The sequence below is a fragment of the Anopheles aquasalis genome, chromosome 3 (assembly GCF_943734665.1).
Source record: "Anopheles aquasalis chromosome 3, idAnoAquaMG_Q_19, whole genome shotgun sequence".
NCBI lineage: Eukaryota > Metazoa > Arthropoda > Insecta > Diptera > Culicidae > Anopheles > Anopheles aquasalis.
This window is the reverse complement of record NC_064878.1, coordinates 24,314,096-24,331,595: the sequence shown is the minus strand read 5'-3', so window position 1 is coordinate 24,331,595 and position 17,500 is coordinate 24,314,096. Positions and strand designations below refer to the sequence as shown.

Below are 17,500 nucleotides of genomic sequence, written 5' to 3'. Positions count from 1 at the left end.
GGTGAAATACGCTACTGTTCTACTTAAACGAAGATTAGGACCCCAAGATAAACCTGAAGTGTGTTGGTTGGTCCGTCCCTGTTGCACCTGTATTATTCGCGCACTACCGCACCAAACTATCCCTCCTCCAGCACTGCCGGAAAACGAGTAGTCCAAAGCCTCAAAAGCTCCGCCCCGTCTCTCAGTTAATTGCTTCCAACGGTCCATCCCACGGGCATTACGCGACAACTCGTTCTCCACACGGAGCCAAGTCCGTAAGTGATGCGTTTGTGATGCGACTTGCTGTGCGTGCGCGTGGTTTGTCTATTTGCTTTTCGGTAACAATATGGACTAACAATGCTCAACTCCATGTTCCCTGTGTGATTTAGCGTATGCAAGTGTGATAACAAGTCACTTTTGTTATTTTTTCAACCTCCTTTACAATATCTTTCTTTTACAATGAATGATTTCTATGTTATTTAATACCGCCTGATGTCTTTGTGTGGCTTTGCTTTTGTGTGTTTTAAAATACAATCCCTGTTGTTCCGCAGTATGCTTTCCGTACTTTTCCTGTGCTGTAAACCTTTATCTTTAACTTTGCATTCCGCGATTTTAATATTTCGACCGTTGGATTCATGTTGGGAATACAAAACATTAACGCTGTCCTATGTCTTTCAGTTTACCATGGCCATGGAAATAAGCGGAGTCGTATGGAGGATGGATAAACGCACACCCAAAAGAATCTGATAGTCAATGGAATGAATCGAGTACGAAGCACACATCTCTGCCAAAGGAGCATTTATCCGAACCAACACTAAACTGCATCTCATGTGCGCTACATGTGCCCGGCGTGTGATAGAAACGTCAATCAACCGATTCAGGAAAGAAGCGAATAAGCTACATTAGAACAGGCAAACTATCCAAGATAAAAGCAAAAGCACCAAACTTCTCGAAAAGATTTCTCAACGAAAACTCTATACGATCTATTTAACGACTAACGACGATGTACGCTTTTACCGGTTTGCTGTATTAGTTACCATTGCATCTCACTAATCTCTCTATCACGTGGTTTCTATATCTAAAAATTTTTATACCTCGACACCTTCTTCCCTATAGCTCTCTTATCCTATGGGCGCTGCACCATAGCTTGCGTTGTTACGTTGTTGTCTTCTCATGTTAGGAAGCCACCCGTAGGCGTGACACCCCGATAGAGTGTTGTTACTGTTGTTACCCTATCACTCGTTTAGTCAAGAAAAAACAAAAACGTTCAACCAAGTACAAACGGGCACTACTGCACAGCACGGAAAATGTATCTACCCTGGACCGTAGGTGCAACCAAAAGAATCCCTTGCGAACGACCGGAGAAGCTTTTCGAATGGTGTTAAACACACACAGTGCCCAACGGTGGCAGTGCCCGTTGTCGGGAGTTTTCGAGCTGCTCGAGATAGTCCTTATTATTATTATTTTTTAAATAAAGCGAACCAGACGGCTGCTACTGCCGAAGAGATTGTACTCACCGAATGGAGTGCCGTGAAAGGTAACATAGAAGGTTATTAGTGACCAAACGCGCAAAATGCCATCACAATCACTAGAGGGGAACTCAGAAATAGTAACAAAAAATGTGGAAATTTGCAAAAGTCATGGTTTCAAGTGGAAAAGAAATAAAAGTTAACTAACAAGCGTCATGTGGTGGGAATGTTAACGTGTAAAAGGAACGGGCACTGGTAGCATATTTCGTAACTTGTAGTAGGATTTCCCCCTCCCGGAGGTCTGTTAGTTCTGTCTTGAAACTAGTGTATGGGGAAATTGGCGTATGGGAACACTTTCTCGGTTGGATCATCATGTGTTAACTTTTACTCTGTCACCGCTCTGTGTTTTCTGTTACTTGATTACGTAATACTTATGGAAGTTTTGTAAAATCTTGTTGGAAGAAAAATAAAAAGAGAAGTCCAAAGAAGCAGAAAATTCACTTACTAGGTACTGTTGTTGGTGCTATTCTGTTTCTCTTTATTGACCAATCAATAATTCTCAATAGATCATCTAAAACATGTCTGCTTCTATATGCATCCTGTGGCCCTGCGTGTCCCTATAGATGTCTATTAAGATTACCTTAGAACCGTCGGCAAAGGACAATGTATAACTCTATATATTTGGTCAGCTACGTATACATATACTTACTTACGTGCTACATCTACATGCTATGTAACAGTTTGGCATCGGGTGCCAAAGCATAGAAAACTACCACCTAACACTTATTAGCACTTTTCGGATTCCTTGTTTTACATGTTGCGTGTCACGCCCTTTCATCAGTCACAGATGCATCACCGTTCTATTGTCACAGGTCTCCTCTGTTTGGTCGTAACGCTCGTGGCAGCAGCAGCAGCGCACCTTTTTCCAGTGAACTTTGATCGATCGAGAACCAAAACTCTAGTACTGTGCGTCCCGATAGTTGTGGAAAAAGCGTACGACAATTTCCGGCAGATTGGGTGCCCGGCAGATATGCTTGTGGCCGTAATGGCTGGACTTTTCGAAACGATGAAACTCGATCGGTCCCCAGGACTTGCCGCGAGTGTCGAGTGCTTTCCGGTACAGCTACCGGATGGCACAGTAGGCGAAAGAAGGAAAAGATCGATCATCAATCGAGCGGCGAGGAGGGAATTGACTACAAGATGCACGCTTACCTTGTAACCTAGGTCGAATGGCACGACAAGATCATCTTCAGCGTGCAAGATCAACACCGGTTGCCGGAACTCGGCGATGTGCTGATCGGACTCGAAGCGCAACATGTTGTTGTACATTGGCCTGGACACCGTGTAGTCGAACCACGGCAAATGACGATACAACTACGAGAAAATGAGAAGAGGAACAAATGTTTAAACACGCCCGAATTGGCCCCTTTTTGTGTCGCATTTACCTTCGAGAACGGATGCGCACAAATCTCCTCACGAATGTTGTTGAACGGACTCTCGAGCACGACGGCCCGTGGCCCCGGTAAGCTCATCTCGGTCAGCAATGACAGCAGATGGGTTGAGACACCGGTACCGAGCGAATGGCCCCACAGATAGACCGGATTCTTCGTGATGCTCGTCACGTACTGATACACGGCCAGGGCATCGAACACGACACCCCGTTCCGTCGGCGAGAGGCTGGCCGAATCACCGTAGCCCCGGTAATCCATCGCGATCACGTGATAGTTGAGCGACCGTAGCATTTTGTACAGCTCCACTCGATGGGTCGCACCGCGGGAAGCCGTATTGCCGTGCAGGTAAAGCACCACATCGTTCGTCGTAGCCCGAAGGCTAGCTTCGAACAGCTCCTTCTGATGGTGCTCATCCGATGGATTGAAACCATCCGCGCGAAGGATCTGCTCGATGGGACGAAAGCGCTGCTCTAGCTGTTGATCGGTCTGGTTATCGGCTCCATCGCTCGCGATAATGCTTCCGCCACGCGCTATACTTGGCTCTTCGGTTGATATCGTTGTATTCGGTATTGTGTTCTGTAGGGTGAGAGCCGGAAAGAGCCATTAGTAAATGAATTCTTCCATTTCTGGCCGCACCAGACAGACGTTCTATAGCAAAACGATCATATTGTGTCTGCAATTGTACATAAACTCAAACTGTAATCTTCTTCTAAGATTTCTTTGTCACAATCAAAAGGGAACTATCGATCCACAAAGACCCTGGCCCTGAATCATCAATCAATACTCATTCCTTTGTCTCATTCTAAAGTAACTGTGTGCCCCTGGTTTACGTTTGATTGGCATCGTTAAATATTTATCATAATGTCATCCAATCTACCATCGCTTGCACCTGCCACGATCGCATGAGGAGCCACCGAAACCATCTTTTTTTTTTAAACACGAACCCTCGTGATTCCCTGACAAAATGCAGCGAAAGTGTTTTGATGGAGTCTTGTGCTGCCCTCATCAATTGGCTCGTAATTACATAATGTACTTAGTTACCGGCGATTGCATGAGAATGGAGTATCGCCCCCCCCCCCCCCCCCCGACAATCCACTCGGCTACGTTCGCTACCAGCACACGAGTCGAGGTGATGCGCTGATATAAATACTGCCTTCGCGTGTCGTGTGACCATCGGCGGCCACCAACCAGCGGAAGAAGTGCGCACACCGAAGACGATGCTGCGATTGGATTGATAAAAATAGCCCTAACCGACCCGGTGTGTGCAAAGGCCACGACGACGATCGCCGTCATATCGGCCCGAATTGAAGCCAGATTCGCAAACTGCCAGACACACGACTGTCATCGGTTCCTTCCCGGGTTTTCCTCCCTTTCTTGACCGACCGAGATGCGTTGCAGGCTAAAAGTAAGAGCGTAACATTGGTTTCGGCGGACGCAGTGCGAAAGGTTACCTCATCAACGTGCAGTTCCTTGGCGTAGCGGCGCACCAGATCGTTGGGTAGCACGTGCCACACCGCTATATCGACGCCGAGATCCTCCTCCTGGTCGCGGTAGTTGATGTAGAAGTTTCTCGTCGCATACAGACCACTCTTTTCCGGTCGCTTCAGGTCCAGATTCGGTGGATAGGAGACTGGTGTTTTTTGGGGCGAAACAGAATGAAGAACACATTGTATCAAACCTTGGCTCTAATTTGGGGAGGGGCGCGATACTTACTGAAGGTCAGAAATAGTATGCTCTTTTGCATCGCAAACGAAAACTTGAAGATGATCGGCATCACGACGAACACAATCAAAAACACCAGCAGCGCGAACTGGCACGTCCGCAGTCCGATCCTGGAAAAGATCGTACATCGAGGGTAAAAAGAGAACGAAAAATCAACATCAACCACAACCGGCACATGGTTTTTTAAAGGTGCGTAAAAAGATTTTTGATAATAAACGATTTGATACACATAAAAAGGAATTTGCGTGGCAAACAATGTCGCATACAGACAGAGAGAAAGAAATAGAGAGACACGTGGGACAGAAAATGGAAAACCATTCGGGAAACTTTACTTGTAGCGTGACATCGCGCCAGACACCTAGGCAGAACTAGCGAGTCTGCGCCATGGTCCGATGATGGTGCGATCGTGAGGTGCGATAAGTGTGTTTAGCCGAGAGGGCGCGTAGAAGATGCATACGATTCGACGATGACGCTCTGCAGAGGCCAACTAGTAGTGTGCAACCCATCTGCCCATTGCATTCGGTATCTCCCACCCACCAGGGGGGGCTAGTAGGGTATGCACTTGACCCTGAACGTGGCGGTGGAGGACGACATCAGCGTTAGGAGTAGTGTTTGTGGCAGGCGCTAACGTTTGCCACACGCGAGTACCGTTTGCGGTTGTTTATTGGCGTCACAATGTAGGTTACTAATTAAGATTAGCCATTTACTATCAACCGCTACAAATGAACGGCCAGAGGCCAGAAATAGTGATCGGAAATGAAAGTGATACTAAAGGAACACTCAATTGTGCGATTGAACCGCATAGATCATGAAATACGTCTAGGAATTGTGATGAATATCTCCCAACAGTTCGATGAACATTAGTGGAAGTAAAATATGCTTAGTAGAGAACACACAAATATGCTCGATAACACAAAAACTCGAAGAGCTTAAGAGCGAGATCCTTGTAATTACTTTGAATAACGTAAAGGACTATTCAAAATGATATTTTTGAATTGATCTTATGGTTAAATTAGATTAGAAATCATCCAATTGGACTTTAGGAATGATGTTTTTTTTAATCAATCAAACTTTTTTTTCTCTTCCCAAATATTTCTACATAAAAAAACAAATTTTCTTTCCAACTATTTCTACATAAAAAATATCTAATTTGTTCTCTAGGGTAGAACACCAGTTCGTAATCGATCGTATTCGTAAAACACTAACACATTATCAGCTTATCTCCTTCCTGTTACAGAGTAAGCTTGATGTTTGTTATATGCGTTGTTAGTAATGGTATTACGATCATTATTAAAAAAAAAACAGTCAAATCAGAAACAACAAACGGTTAATATTGAACAATTTCGCAGTGTCCACACCTGGCTGGTGGTTGAGTAGTTAATTTGTAAGATAATTAGAAATAGTTCAAATTTGATTTACCATATTTGATACTTTAAACGTGATATTTCTATTAACTATTCTGTTGAACGAATTACATCCCTTTTTCCTAGATTTCCTGCTTGCCCAACATAACAAGCGAATCATTTAGACTTTACAAACGCATTCATTGAAACATAGGCAGCGCTGACATACAGTCGCCATTGGGCTCGTTGTTTATCGCTGCCGGGAGGAATCCTTGGTGCCGTCGGATTGGCACAGGTGATAACCAGGAAGCGCAAGATTCAAGCTTCGCAGTTACATAAGACGAATGACGGGGCAGTGTAGCGATCATTAGAGAAGTGATCTGAGCGGATCGAGTTAGCTGATAAAAATAACAGACAAATGCCAGAGCCAGATGGAAAATCCAATAAAAGAATTAACTACAACTTGATGCTTGTTGTTGCAGGCCAATAAGCAAGGCAAATTGGTGATAAGAATTTGAAGTGATCGCAACGGTTGTCGTCACCGCAATGTCCTTGACACTGTGTCCGTTTGGAGCGTCTGGTCGATTCAATTAACACACCAGGAGGAACCGAGGGAACGTGCGGTGCATGTGAGACAAGGAGGACGACGGGACATTGTGATCAGGCATCGATTTGGGGGAAAGAGCAATAAAATCAAAGTAGGTGCCGTTACAGCTGTGGGAACCACACACAACAAAGCAAGCCAACGAGGAACGAGTGTGACACAATAGGGGGAGCGAGTTAGGGAGCGGAAAACGATGCTTTCCGTTGGCTAAGCAGCAGGCTTTGGGGTACTTACAGATCGGTCAACCAGAGCACCACCGGTATCCCGGGCAGTACGGTGGTCTTGAAGAGATCGGTTATAAGCCGATCGAGATCGAACCACACCATTTTGCTGCTGGCTGTTGTTGTTTCGGTGGTCTCGCTGTTCCGGTTCCGGAAGGTCTAGCAACACTACGGGAGCTCCCGACCCACGTTCAGAGAGGGTGGTAGTGGTGGTGGTTGGGGTTTGGTGGAGAAGGAAGGGTAGCAAAATTGCACACACAAGCGAAAAACCAAAAACACACACGGCACACGCACCAAACTCGAAAGCAAATTCGCCTCAATGCAGTTGCAGTACACCCAGTGCCCGGAAAGCGCAACAGTCAGCAAATACACGGTCACGACTGGTGCGCCCCACACGCCTGACGATTACGTGGCAGATAACACGCCAATTGTGAGGATCTAAATCCTTCCAGAAACACACCGACGAACCGTCGTCGTCGTTGTCGGTCCACTTGCAACCGATCTGAAGGCGTTGTTATTCGTTCAACCAAACGACACCAACCAGCATCATCCACTACGGCGCTTTGTCACGCTAAACTCGAGAACAATGGGATCCTTTCTTCTGGCAATAAGAACTCGGTATGAATCATTCCAGACGGCCGATAGAACACCGACGGTTCGGAGACTGAAAGAATGAGAACTTGTTGCACCACGCATACACGCGCACACTAGACTAGGGCCGTTGTCATGGAGACGCCCCAACACGGTTACTAGCACGAAGCACGAAGGATTGTCTACTTCAACTGTAGATTTTTCACCGCGATACGTGCGCCTCCCGCGAATGGAAACATTACGCACTAGCCCACCGATGCTTACGTCCTCCTCCTCGTCCCCGTCGACGTCGACGGCGTTGTGTGGTAATCACCTTTTGAGAGCGCGCCGCCGGTAGGACCAGTACATGCCTGGGGCGCGGTTGTGGCTGGCAGGACGACCGAGAACAAACTGCTGGCAAGAACAAGGCGATGGCGTTGTGGCGACTCCCGGTCGGCGGTTGATTAACGGGAAAAGGCTGCTACTATCCGATGTTCTACACCACTACCACCAACACCACCAGCGACAACAGCAGCAACACAGCAGCCACCTACAATCGAACAACAAGCGGCCACGATAGTACAACCGCGTAATTGCGCGGAAGATGCGCCTGTGTGCACGATTGTCGCGAGCCAATTGTGCGTTGCCACCAACACTTTCGCACGCCGGACTGGGGCCGGATTGCAATTTTCGATATTGCGAACCGATGGGGCGCACCTCGCCGTAATATCGGTCCACGGATCAATGCCCACGCTTTCCTCTCGATAAACCATGAACGGTCATCATTACTGTGTATCGCCCGGCTCTAACTTTGATAACTGCATCCAGAACAACGATCTAACACGCTTCAAAAACTCTACTGCGATCACTGCTGCGGCCAAGTGCACTGGCAAGAGCGACAACGGTTGGATTGTAAATGGACTCGGCGAATATTTGCTCTGCCACCGAGAGCGGCGGGAAAAAGAGGAATAAAACATAAACCGCGATCGTTTCGGCTTCGTGTTTGGCCTGTTTTGCAAAACACGATCATTAAAATTGTTGACGAACACGCGCGCACAGACCGCGACATCCGCAGCAAGATCTCGACCGGTCTCGGGATGCGTAACAGAAACACGTTGAGTAATGCCCGGCGCGGGGGGAGGCCGTGGGATGCTAGCAACGCAGAGCCATCAGGCAGAGCAGCAAGTGCGTTTGGAAGAAAAGTGATCTAATAGACAACGCTTGCTCTTGCACGTATTTTGGGGCTCACGTTTACGTCGTTGACGACTTTTTGCGCCGTTGTTCCACCACGCTGCTGTTCGCGATCGCCAATTGACGTCGGTAACGTGGGGCGGCTGTCGCGATCTATCTTTTTCTTCTTCTTTTCTCTTGCAATACCGGCACACCCGGTGGGGGGAAGGGGTCTGAAAATATATAGGACAATTCTGACAATCGTGTGTCCTCGGTGGAATTGGCACGAGCGTTGCGGGAGCTTCGTTGCGCTCACGTGAACGGAAATAGGTGGTGGCCCGTGAGGAGCGAAGATCGCTTATTTAAACCGGTTGGCCGTTGCAGCTGCTGTTGCTGCTGATGGTTGGGCTGGTGGCCGTTGGTAGGTTTGGTGTAGCTCCGAGAGCATTTGCGGTGATGTAACTGTATGGCCGCTTGTATGCTGTAAATACAAAAAAAAACCAGGCTTCTATTAGGTTGCGAATAGTTTTGGCCAGTGTTCGTTGCCACCGCAACGATTCATGTTTAATGACGAACATAATTACCCCGTACAGCGCAATCACGGCTGCTTGCCGTGTCGTTTGTTTGGAAGGAGCTTAATGCGAAGAAGGGCAGGTGGTGTGCAAGGACCAGTTGCAACCGTCACATCCTTGGATGTAAAGTGCTCACAGCTGTTGCTTTCCCATTTGCTGCTACAACCGGTGTACCTAGGGAAGGGAAATGGAAAGGATGTTCTCACACCGCGAAGTGATTCAATTTTTATCTCTGCTACACCTGACGATTAAGGCGATCGATATCACTGAGTAGGCTAGGCGTATGAAAACACTTTGCCATCGTATCTTTTTTGTTGAACCAAAAGGCATCCGATAATTTTAGTAGTCAAATGAATTGTGATGCAAGATGGTGTAGCAAAGAGGTCCTGATTATTTTTTCATGCGTTTACTTACGTTTTTTCGCTTTCGATAGACGATCGAGGCTTGCTTTTCGCGTGCTGCCCATTTCCCACGCTCTTCTTCTGCCCAGCAACGCCAACCAATGTAAACAAACAAATCGATGTCGTCCGAGCTGTCACAATCAGCTGCCTCTCGGTTCCTCGCATAAAATTCTGGATGATTCTTTAATCGCACGTAAACCGTTTTTATGTTTGTTTCAACCGTACATGATTTATTCCTAATATTTCACACAAACACACGAAAGCCGTTGGCTCGCCCCGGGGATCGCTGTCGATGGTCAAACCGGCGACCTCACCCGGACCGGTGTGTTCCGCTCCTTTGTTGCGCTGCTATCGGCCTGCGACTGGGTTTACTTGTTCGATTCCCACTTGACCTTCTCATCGCGCTCTCGGACGACCTCATCCAGATACGGTTCCAGGTACTTGGTGTCCTCCTCGTACTTGGTCCACTGTTCCTTCGGCAGGATGGTTTTCGTCATCGAGAGGTGCAGGGCGCGGGTGATGCGGAAGTTGCGCTCATCCTTCAGCTTCTCCGGCAGGCGGCGGATCGCTTCCTTCACATCATCGTTCTCATAGAGACAATCGTCACGGTGCAGACCTACGGTCGATGGGAAATAAAAGGTTAAACCAGGATCGCCGCAAACCACCGCCACTGACAGCCGGAACACGGATTAGCAACAAATCGTGCACTTACCGTACTGGTTGAATCCAGCCAAGTTGTAGGCCCACTTGCCAAGGGCAGCTGTTTTACGGACGCGGGAGCATGAAAGAAAGTAAGAAAACAAACTTTAGTAAACACCTTTCGGACCCTTCGAGTTTCACTGAATTATGTAATTTTCAGCAAGCGGTGCAGCGCTCAAGTTTCATTCGGGAAACCTTGGCACCACCGCAAGAGCCGCTTAAGGATAGCCGGATGGTTCCACTTACAGGCAACTTTAGGTCCTTTGCGGGCAACGTACGACATTTTTACCGTCGAAAGAGTTTTCGCAAACCTCGAAGGACTTTTTATCACGACTTTTCACAAAAAAAGTGATCAAAAATTGCGACTTGCAAACGTCAAAGAGGAAACGTCAGCGAAACGTCTTGAAATATCAGCTGCGTTTAAAATGTACGCTTCACCATTTGATCTGACGTCTTCAATTCAAACGAGTCCTGAAGAAATACGTTAACGCACATCCTTTTCACATTTTTACTAGCCTGTTTACTATTGTTTTCTTGATTAAATGCGGCATGGAAATAGCCATCAAGTTCAATATTAAACCTATGGGATCTTCTTTCCTTATTAAATAAGTTAAATTACCGCGATTTAATAAAGTATATTCATTCTTTTTTATTGAATTGCGTTTTCTTTATCGTAGTACAAGTAAGCTTAGGTGGTACATAACGTTTCACTGTAGACTATCCACAACTGGTATATAATTCGCCTTAACTAGTCTCTTTTTGACATCGCTATCCCTCGAAACAGTGCATCCACAACTTCCGGACAATTGAAAGTTAAGCACAAGTAAACAGAATTGATTAAAATATCGTGTGATCCTCTGAAGGAAAGAAAGAGAAATGGGGGAAAATTGAACCCATCAAGCATAATCCTAACAAGCACAATGTTTAAGAATCTATTCCTCAGTCGAAAATGTGATGCCAAAACGATAGACTAACGGCGGCCAAACGGAGCCAAAGCATCTACTGGACTGGCCGTGGTCTAACGGAACGGATGATATGATCGTATTCTTGATGTATCCCTTGATACACCCGGCACCTGGTATCAGATGTTAATGGACGATGGGTTCCTTGACGCCGCTCACCCATCCCATCCAACTAATACCGATGCATCGGGTGAGAAAGAGCCAATCTATCTAAACTAAAAGCTATCAAACCGAACGTCAAGTGTGTTGTGTGATCCAGTAATATAAAAACGCTTCATGTGCCGTCATCCTATCGATAGTGTGTAAGTTGTAGCGTGATCACGATGAATACTTGCTGCCTAAGCTGCACGTTCCTGCTTATCATCGGACTCGGTTTCACCGGTCTGTCGTCAATTTTGTTGCTGTTAATGGCACACGCTAATATGCGCGTGCACACGTTTATCAGCGAGTAAACATCGCTAATCGTAAGAGGTACCTAATAATAACATAAATGACTGTGCGCGAACCGAACTACCTTGAGAGAAGGCAGCTGTATGTCAGGCAAACGTTTTGTTCTGATTTGCATCATAAGGATCGGCGCGATCGCGATCATCAAACCGTTTACGATTGTGAAATGTTTGCTAAACGTAGGCACTGTATGGTCAAATTTAATCTAAAACATCACATTCTTTAAAAAAAACACGTCGATCCTCTCTATTCCACTATGCGCATGCGAATGGTGCTGTGAGTTGCTAGAAGGAGAATCGGATTTTTTCGATTTTCAAATTACTCATCCAACCCTGACCGCGTGTACCTGTTGCTCGAGCAATTGCTTTGCTAATTTTGTTATTCTGTCCTCTACCGGCGTGCAATGCTGTTTTGTTGTTGAATACATAATTTTTCGTTCCTTTCTGCACGGCACGCTAACCTTCCAATCGAACAAAAAACAGCTGATTAGCACCGGTGCACACGCTGGCCGGCAAGCAAGGCAAGGTCGACTAGGCTCAGTTAGAACGATCGATACGACACCTTCTGCCCGTTTGTTTCCGATCCACAGGCGAGTGACGTGGTTTGTGTTTGTTGCTGGGCAAGTTCAAGAGGTGTGTCATTATGTCACATCGTTCGATTGCCCATCTATGGAACGGTTGCACGCTTTGTTTCTAATGCATAAACAACGGCCAGGCCCTCGGGAGTGTACCGAAGCGGTAGGGAGCTAATCACAAAGCGTAACGGGACAGAGAAGCGCTGAGAGAGAGAGAGAATTGACGAAAGGAGAGATGAAGTCGTCGTCGTCATTATCGATCGCTGCCATGTTCGTCTCCATCAGGTGCGAAGGAACTGGCAGGAGCCTTCTGCACCGGTAGCTCCAAGCTTCATAAGCCCATTGCGTGTCGCATGCTCTCCGTGTTGGCACCCTTCAGAGCTTCGGCAATGCCATGGAAGCAATCCTCATCGTACGGCTTACCGACCATATCCGACACCACCGGAATCGGCTCGTGGTTCGGCAGGATCAGGCTGATTTCTTTGATGAGTGCCTGGAGATAAAAGAGATACAATTAGCACAACCTGCGGCACGACCACTTGCGTGTCATATTGCAATGACTTACCTTTTCTACATCCACCTTCACCTTCATGTCGTGAGGTGATGAAGGCTGCTCCGTGCTTCCACCGGCTGCACCCACCTTCGTCTGGATCGTCTTCTGAACCGAGAAGGCAGGCGTCTTGCCGAACCGCCAGTCCCAGGAGGCAAAGTTGGTGCGCAACTCGCTAATTCCCGGGAACCATTTGTCGGTCGGATTGATCAGCTGGAAGCCACGTTGCTTCATCAGCAGCTCGCGGCCACCATCGGTCAGCTGAGTGGCCGGGGTCCGTAGGAACTCATAGCTGGAAGAAAGAACGGACAGAAAATCGGTTAGAAATCGCGTTCATTGTTGCAACCACGCACCAAGAACGTGGCTTACCCGATAGCCGAAAGCAGCTGCTGGATGTTGACGGTACGGTTCACGTCGACTAGATTCTTAATGGGCGACGGGACCGATGCCGTGGCCTTGCTTGTTATTTCAACCTGTGAACGGGAGAAGAAGAAAACGGAACCACACAATCAGTCAATGAAGAATCCGGGCCGGGGCGGAGCTTGTTTTCTGTTGTGCTACTAGCTTCATTATTAGCTAACTTTGCGATCGTCATATCAGCAATCAGCAGAGCTTGGCCGGGAATGAGGCCTCGTTCGAGACCCTGCGCCCAGACCACGCCGATAACCTTCCACCGTATAGCCCCCCGTGGGGGTTCATTTAACGGTCCCTTATCAACGTTAACAGCTACGTCGCCAGCAAACTCCAGCACTCCAGGCTCTCCAACACACACGAATACCGCGGTGTCCTTCGCTATTTTTGTACACATGAAAAACAACAAAAAGGCAGCCGCGGGTTGTGGCCGTGTGGTCAAAGTACACGCACCCTTATAGCGTATTTCCGCGGCGTCATTGAAACACCGGTACAAGGGACTACCTTTCAAAGGGCCTCTTGATCAACGCTCGAGCGGCGCCTCTCTAGCACCGATTCTAGCGTTTTTTTGTTAACCGGTTTGAAGCAGTTTCAATCAGTCCGGTCATCTCGACTGCTCAAACGATGCTGCTGGTGCTGGTGTTGGATGTGCCCGGAACGTATAATCAAGATAAATTGAGCGAACTGGGTGTACCAGACGCCACTACATTGGAGGGAGTGAACGGTGGCAGACAACAACAAAGTGTGTGGCAATCAGCTGTGCCACCGTAAAACATATGGTTTGTGATGAGCTAGGGCCGGGGTACAACACGCTGGAGAGACAATATCGTAACCGGAAGAGTGTAGAGCGTTGGAGTTTACGAACGAAAACATGATCACAAAGACAATATGATCGGAGATCTATGTTTCAATTATTCCAGAAACACGCAACGCTTCTAGATTCTTATCTAAATATTCTTAAAACAATGGTTTTGGATAAGTTATTTACAACTGTTTTTTGCAATTGATTTTTTTTTACAATGTACAGTAATTCTATGTTTTAAGGTCGCGATCTTAGTCTTCGATCTATGCCTTATTACTCACGTGGAGTCGTGTGTCATTCAACCTTATCAAACCCCCCCGATTGGCGTGGCCGATGCCCTCCAAGCGTGGCGGACAACAATGGAACATCATCACGATAAGTTTTTGGGCGCGCGAGATAATTTCGGGACTTTTGGAAATTTTCCACGACCTCTTTGCGTCCATACCCCACAAGAAGGTTCGATATCTGTTGCCACGCAACGCGCACATCACACCGCGATTGTCTGATCAGCTGTTATCTCGCACACACCAGCTGCTGACTGATTTGGCCACACACCCCGGGGTCCTCATTGTTATGGTTTGCAAAAACGACCACCGCTCGCTCACTCTTCCTCTTCTTTCATTTGACCCAAAACCCTTTTGGCAATCCAAGATAAGCAAAAGGGCAGCAGCTTGGTTGTTTTCGAAATTACGTTCCAAATACACCCGTGAGCCCCGGCCGCAAGACCAGATCGAGCCGGTTTGCGATCGGGACCATACAGTCCAAACAATGTAGACCAGACGGATTGGCAGTTGGAAAGGGAAGAAACGCACGAGAAGAAGCTCTTATCAGTGTGCCAAGGAGCACACAAAGTAACCGGATTCAACCGGTATAAACGATGGGGGGGGGGGCGGGAGAGTTTCCTGGAGCAGTTCAAAGACATTTGGCCTTAATTTTGCCCACACCCTCAGCACCCCCTTTCTGCCTCATCTTGTTTGTGGGCTGGGGTTGCCTCTTATCGAAACATTTATCAGAGTAATCGTTTGTGCGGTGACGAAGCATCACAAATAACAATCAGCACTGTTCAAAGTACAGCGCGCAGTGGAATAAAGTGTAATGATTGAGGGAGTCACAAGGGAAGAAGAATAACGTTGCTTCTCGCATGCCGATGATACTGTAGTGGCAGAGATTTTCTAATGCAACACAATGATCTCCCGCAAACAAGCGAGGTAAACGACCGATCGTGATCGTACGTAGCATGATGAAGCAATTACCATCCCCGTCTACTCGGAACAATAATGGTGGCTATAAAACATCTTTACTAACATCTTCAACATGAAAAAAACAACAACAATAAAACATTTCCCTCTAGAGTTAATACCGAAACGCCAAACACTTGCATCCCACCTCGGTGATAAGCCGAATTTTTTTACATCTGCGAGCTCGGGAACATTGCTTTCGCTTTCCACGCTTATGGAACGCCGGCTGGCCATCGAACACGCACACGGTGCATGATGTCGGTGGTGGATGGGCGAATGGGTTTGTTGTTTTTAAGATCGCGAGCGAACGCGCGCGCGCCCCACTTGCTCCGCCGGACCGGTTTATCTTGTTTGTTCTGGGAACCATTCTTGACTTCAGATTGGCTCTCTCTCTCCGATGACGGAGTATGTAAACGCCCAAAAAAAAGCTGTTGTTCCACACGGTTAGCAACAAATTCTCATCGCGAAATGCCCGCTATGTGCTTGATGGCGTGATTTTGGGGTCAACTTTGTCTCTCTTGTTGATCTTCTCCCTGCTACGAGTACTTACGTCATCTTTGGCAAGGGATGCTCCGAGGTGCAGTTTGTTGGAGTTAACAAGGAGCGTACAGTGATGATAAGCGTTCGGTTGGCCCAGTTTTGCTGCCGTGCCTGATATCTGCAAGAGCGAAGAGAATGGGTTGGCAATTAGAGATGAGTTTGTTTGCGTTGGTCATGTTTATTACTCGCTGGAGTTTATTGATATTGTATTTTAAACCTTTATGGGGAATTGTCGAGTGATTTACTAGAACACTTTTACAATTTAACGACAATCATGACTCGAGCATTACCAGCTGGAATCTAGAATCGGTAGATTAGATTAGTAGAACACGACAAAGTTACTCGCCAAAGGTTGTCCACGATCATAGTGTGCTAGTTCGTTAGATTAACATGGACAACATGTTTCACGGAATGGCTACAAAAAAAAAACCACCCGTTACAAGTCCTTCGTTGTGAATAGCTTTAAGGCCACACAAATCTCGATTGCTTGCAGAAGAGCCACAAATTCTTGTCGCTGGCCTACGGCGAGGCCAGTGACTCCACGAAGCCATGCAGGCAACGTTTTCATTTTAATAGTTCCAGTATGGCAAAGCCGGCAAACAACACCGGCTGTTGGGTGTCGGATGTACAAACAGAGTGGCAACAGCAGATACGGCGGCGGGAAAGGACGATAGCATCGCGCGTCGCGTCGTAAACCAATGGCCGCGCTAACAGAGAGCAATCTCATCGCTGGAGGGCAATATAGCGATCACAGTAATCGTACGTTCTGCGAATTGCCTAGCAACAGCCCGGACCATGGCTCTCTCTCTCTCGCTCTTCCTAGGCCAGTCATCGCAGAGTTCAGCAGCCCCTGCGAGCGAACCGGGTTAAAATCTTAAGCAATAGAGCCGCTTGGCCAAGTGGTCCGCGGTTCAAGGGTGAACACCGGCACTGCACCGTTGCGTGAGTTCATCGTCGTCATGTTGCCACTTCCTTAATCCCCATCCCCTAAAGGGAGACACCCGCTGTCTAGGGCTGGTGAACAGTAAAAAAAAGGCCAGAACACGCAAAGTAGCAGCACTGAATGCTTATCAGTGAACCCCAGTGTGAGTGCTGCCGGCAGTAGATAAGGCAATGCCATGATGATGATGATGATGATGGCCAGAGCACACACATTGAGAATATGGCGTGGGGCCACCATCATCATGCCCCACACGATCAATACTTCCAGGCTTCACAGACGCAACAGTGTGTGCGCGAAGCCGGATTCGCGGACGCGCCAATGGTTAGTGCACGTGCACTCGCCTCCATAGCGACCGTGTGCACGATGGCCTCGATGTAGTGGTGCAACGCTGCGGGCTTCCTTCCGATCGGCCGCCCCATTCCAAGTGTCGTGCGGCCATCCGAGAACCGGTTTTCTGGTGGGTCACGCTCGAAACACGTGAAACGCGTGTTTTTACTTGGTCGATTCATCTTCTCCCACATCAGCTTTCTTGTATCTATTTGGCTCGCTTTGTCCCTCTTTATCTTGCCACTCGCGGCGCGGCGGATCCCTCTCTGCTCCGTTTCGTTCTTTGTTGTCAGGCTGCGTCATCCTCAGAAGATACAGAAACAAAGCGAAAGAACGGCACCGCTTAGCAACACCGAACGGTGTCAGTGAGCAAAGCTGCCAGAGAATTCCCTAGAGGCTTTAAGGATTCAACGGGGAGGGTGGATCTGCACGCACTCCGGCCGTGTTGGCATGATACTACGTGATCAATTGCACGTACGCTTCCAGTGCCTGTGACCTTCTCTCG

General features: G+C 47.6%; 4 protein-coding genes across 20 annotated transcripts in view; 1 reads left to right on the top strand and 3 right to left on the bottom strand.

Moving 5' to 3' along the window:
• LOC126577806 (uncharacterized) overlaps positions 1-1,943 on the top strand; it is a 21,836-nt gene extending 19,893 nt beyond the window's left edge. For 15 of the 16 annotated variants that reach the window (XR_007608353.1, XR_007608350.1, XR_007608348.1 and 12 more), the window contains exons 15-16: positions 1-254; positions 658-1,943. The exon at positions 1-254 is cut by the window's left edge and continues 115 nt beyond it. Coding sequence is in view for 1 of the 16 variants with exons in the window: in XM_050239760.1 (XP_050095717.1) it covers positions 658-679 (22 nt within the window). In the remaining 15 variants the exon portion in view is untranslated. The remainder of the gene's footprint in view (positions 255-657) is intronic. The other variant, XM_050239760.1, reaches the window with a different exon arrangement.
• Positions 1,944-2,080: 137 nt separating this feature from the next.
• LOC126577824 (lysophosphatidylserine lipase ABHD12) lies at positions 2,081-9,588 on the bottom strand. Of its 2 annotated transcripts, none has more exons than XM_050239782.1 (8): positions 9,516-9,588; positions 9,114-9,275; positions 6,803-9,010; positions 4,613-4,731; positions 4,351-4,529; positions 2,894-3,475; positions 2,661-2,822; positions 2,081-2,571 (listed from the first exon to the last, which is right to left on the bottom strand). In XM_050239782.1, exons 3-8 carry the CDS (start codon positions 6,892-6,894, stop codon positions 2,407-2,409), a joined length of 1,299 nt encoding a protein of 432 aa, XP_050095739.1. In that variant the 5' UTR covers positions 6,895-9,010; positions 9,114-9,275; positions 9,516-9,588; the 3' UTR covers positions 2,081-2,406. The 2 variants fall into 2 exon arrangements, with proteins under 2 accessions (XP_050095739.1, XP_050095740.1); XM_050239783.1 differs by having other exon boundaries at positions 7,694-9,010.
• A 115-nt stretch (positions 9,589-9,703) lies between these two features.
• On the bottom strand, positions 9,704-10,603 carry LOC126577835 (cytochrome b-c1 complex subunit 7-like). Its single transcript, XM_050239795.1, has 3 exons — positions 10,448-10,603; positions 10,215-10,262; positions 9,704-10,118 (listed from the first exon to the last, which is right to left on the bottom strand). The coding sequence occupies exons 1-3, from the start codon at positions 10,482-10,484 to the stop codon at positions 9,871-9,873; spliced, it is 333 nt and encodes a 110-aa protein (XP_050095752.1). The 5' UTR covers positions 10,485-10,603; the 3' UTR covers positions 9,704-9,870.
• Positions 10,604-10,825: 222 nt separating this feature from the next.
• Positions 10,826-17,500, bottom strand: part of LOC126577825 (lipoyltransferase 1, mitochondrial) — a 7,490-nt gene continuing 815 nt past the window's right edge. Inside the window, exons 2-5 of the mRNA XM_050239784.1 lie at positions 15,736-15,843; positions 13,104-13,207; positions 12,750-13,026; positions 10,826-12,677 (exon numbers count right to left, since the gene is read on the bottom strand). Coding sequence (XP_050095741.1) covers positions 12,516-12,677; positions 12,750-13,026; positions 13,104-13,207; positions 15,736-15,843 — 651 coding nt within the window. The 3' untranslated portion in view covers positions 10,826-12,515. The remainder of the gene's footprint in view (positions 12,678-12,749; positions 13,027-13,103; positions 13,208-15,735; positions 15,844-17,500) is intronic.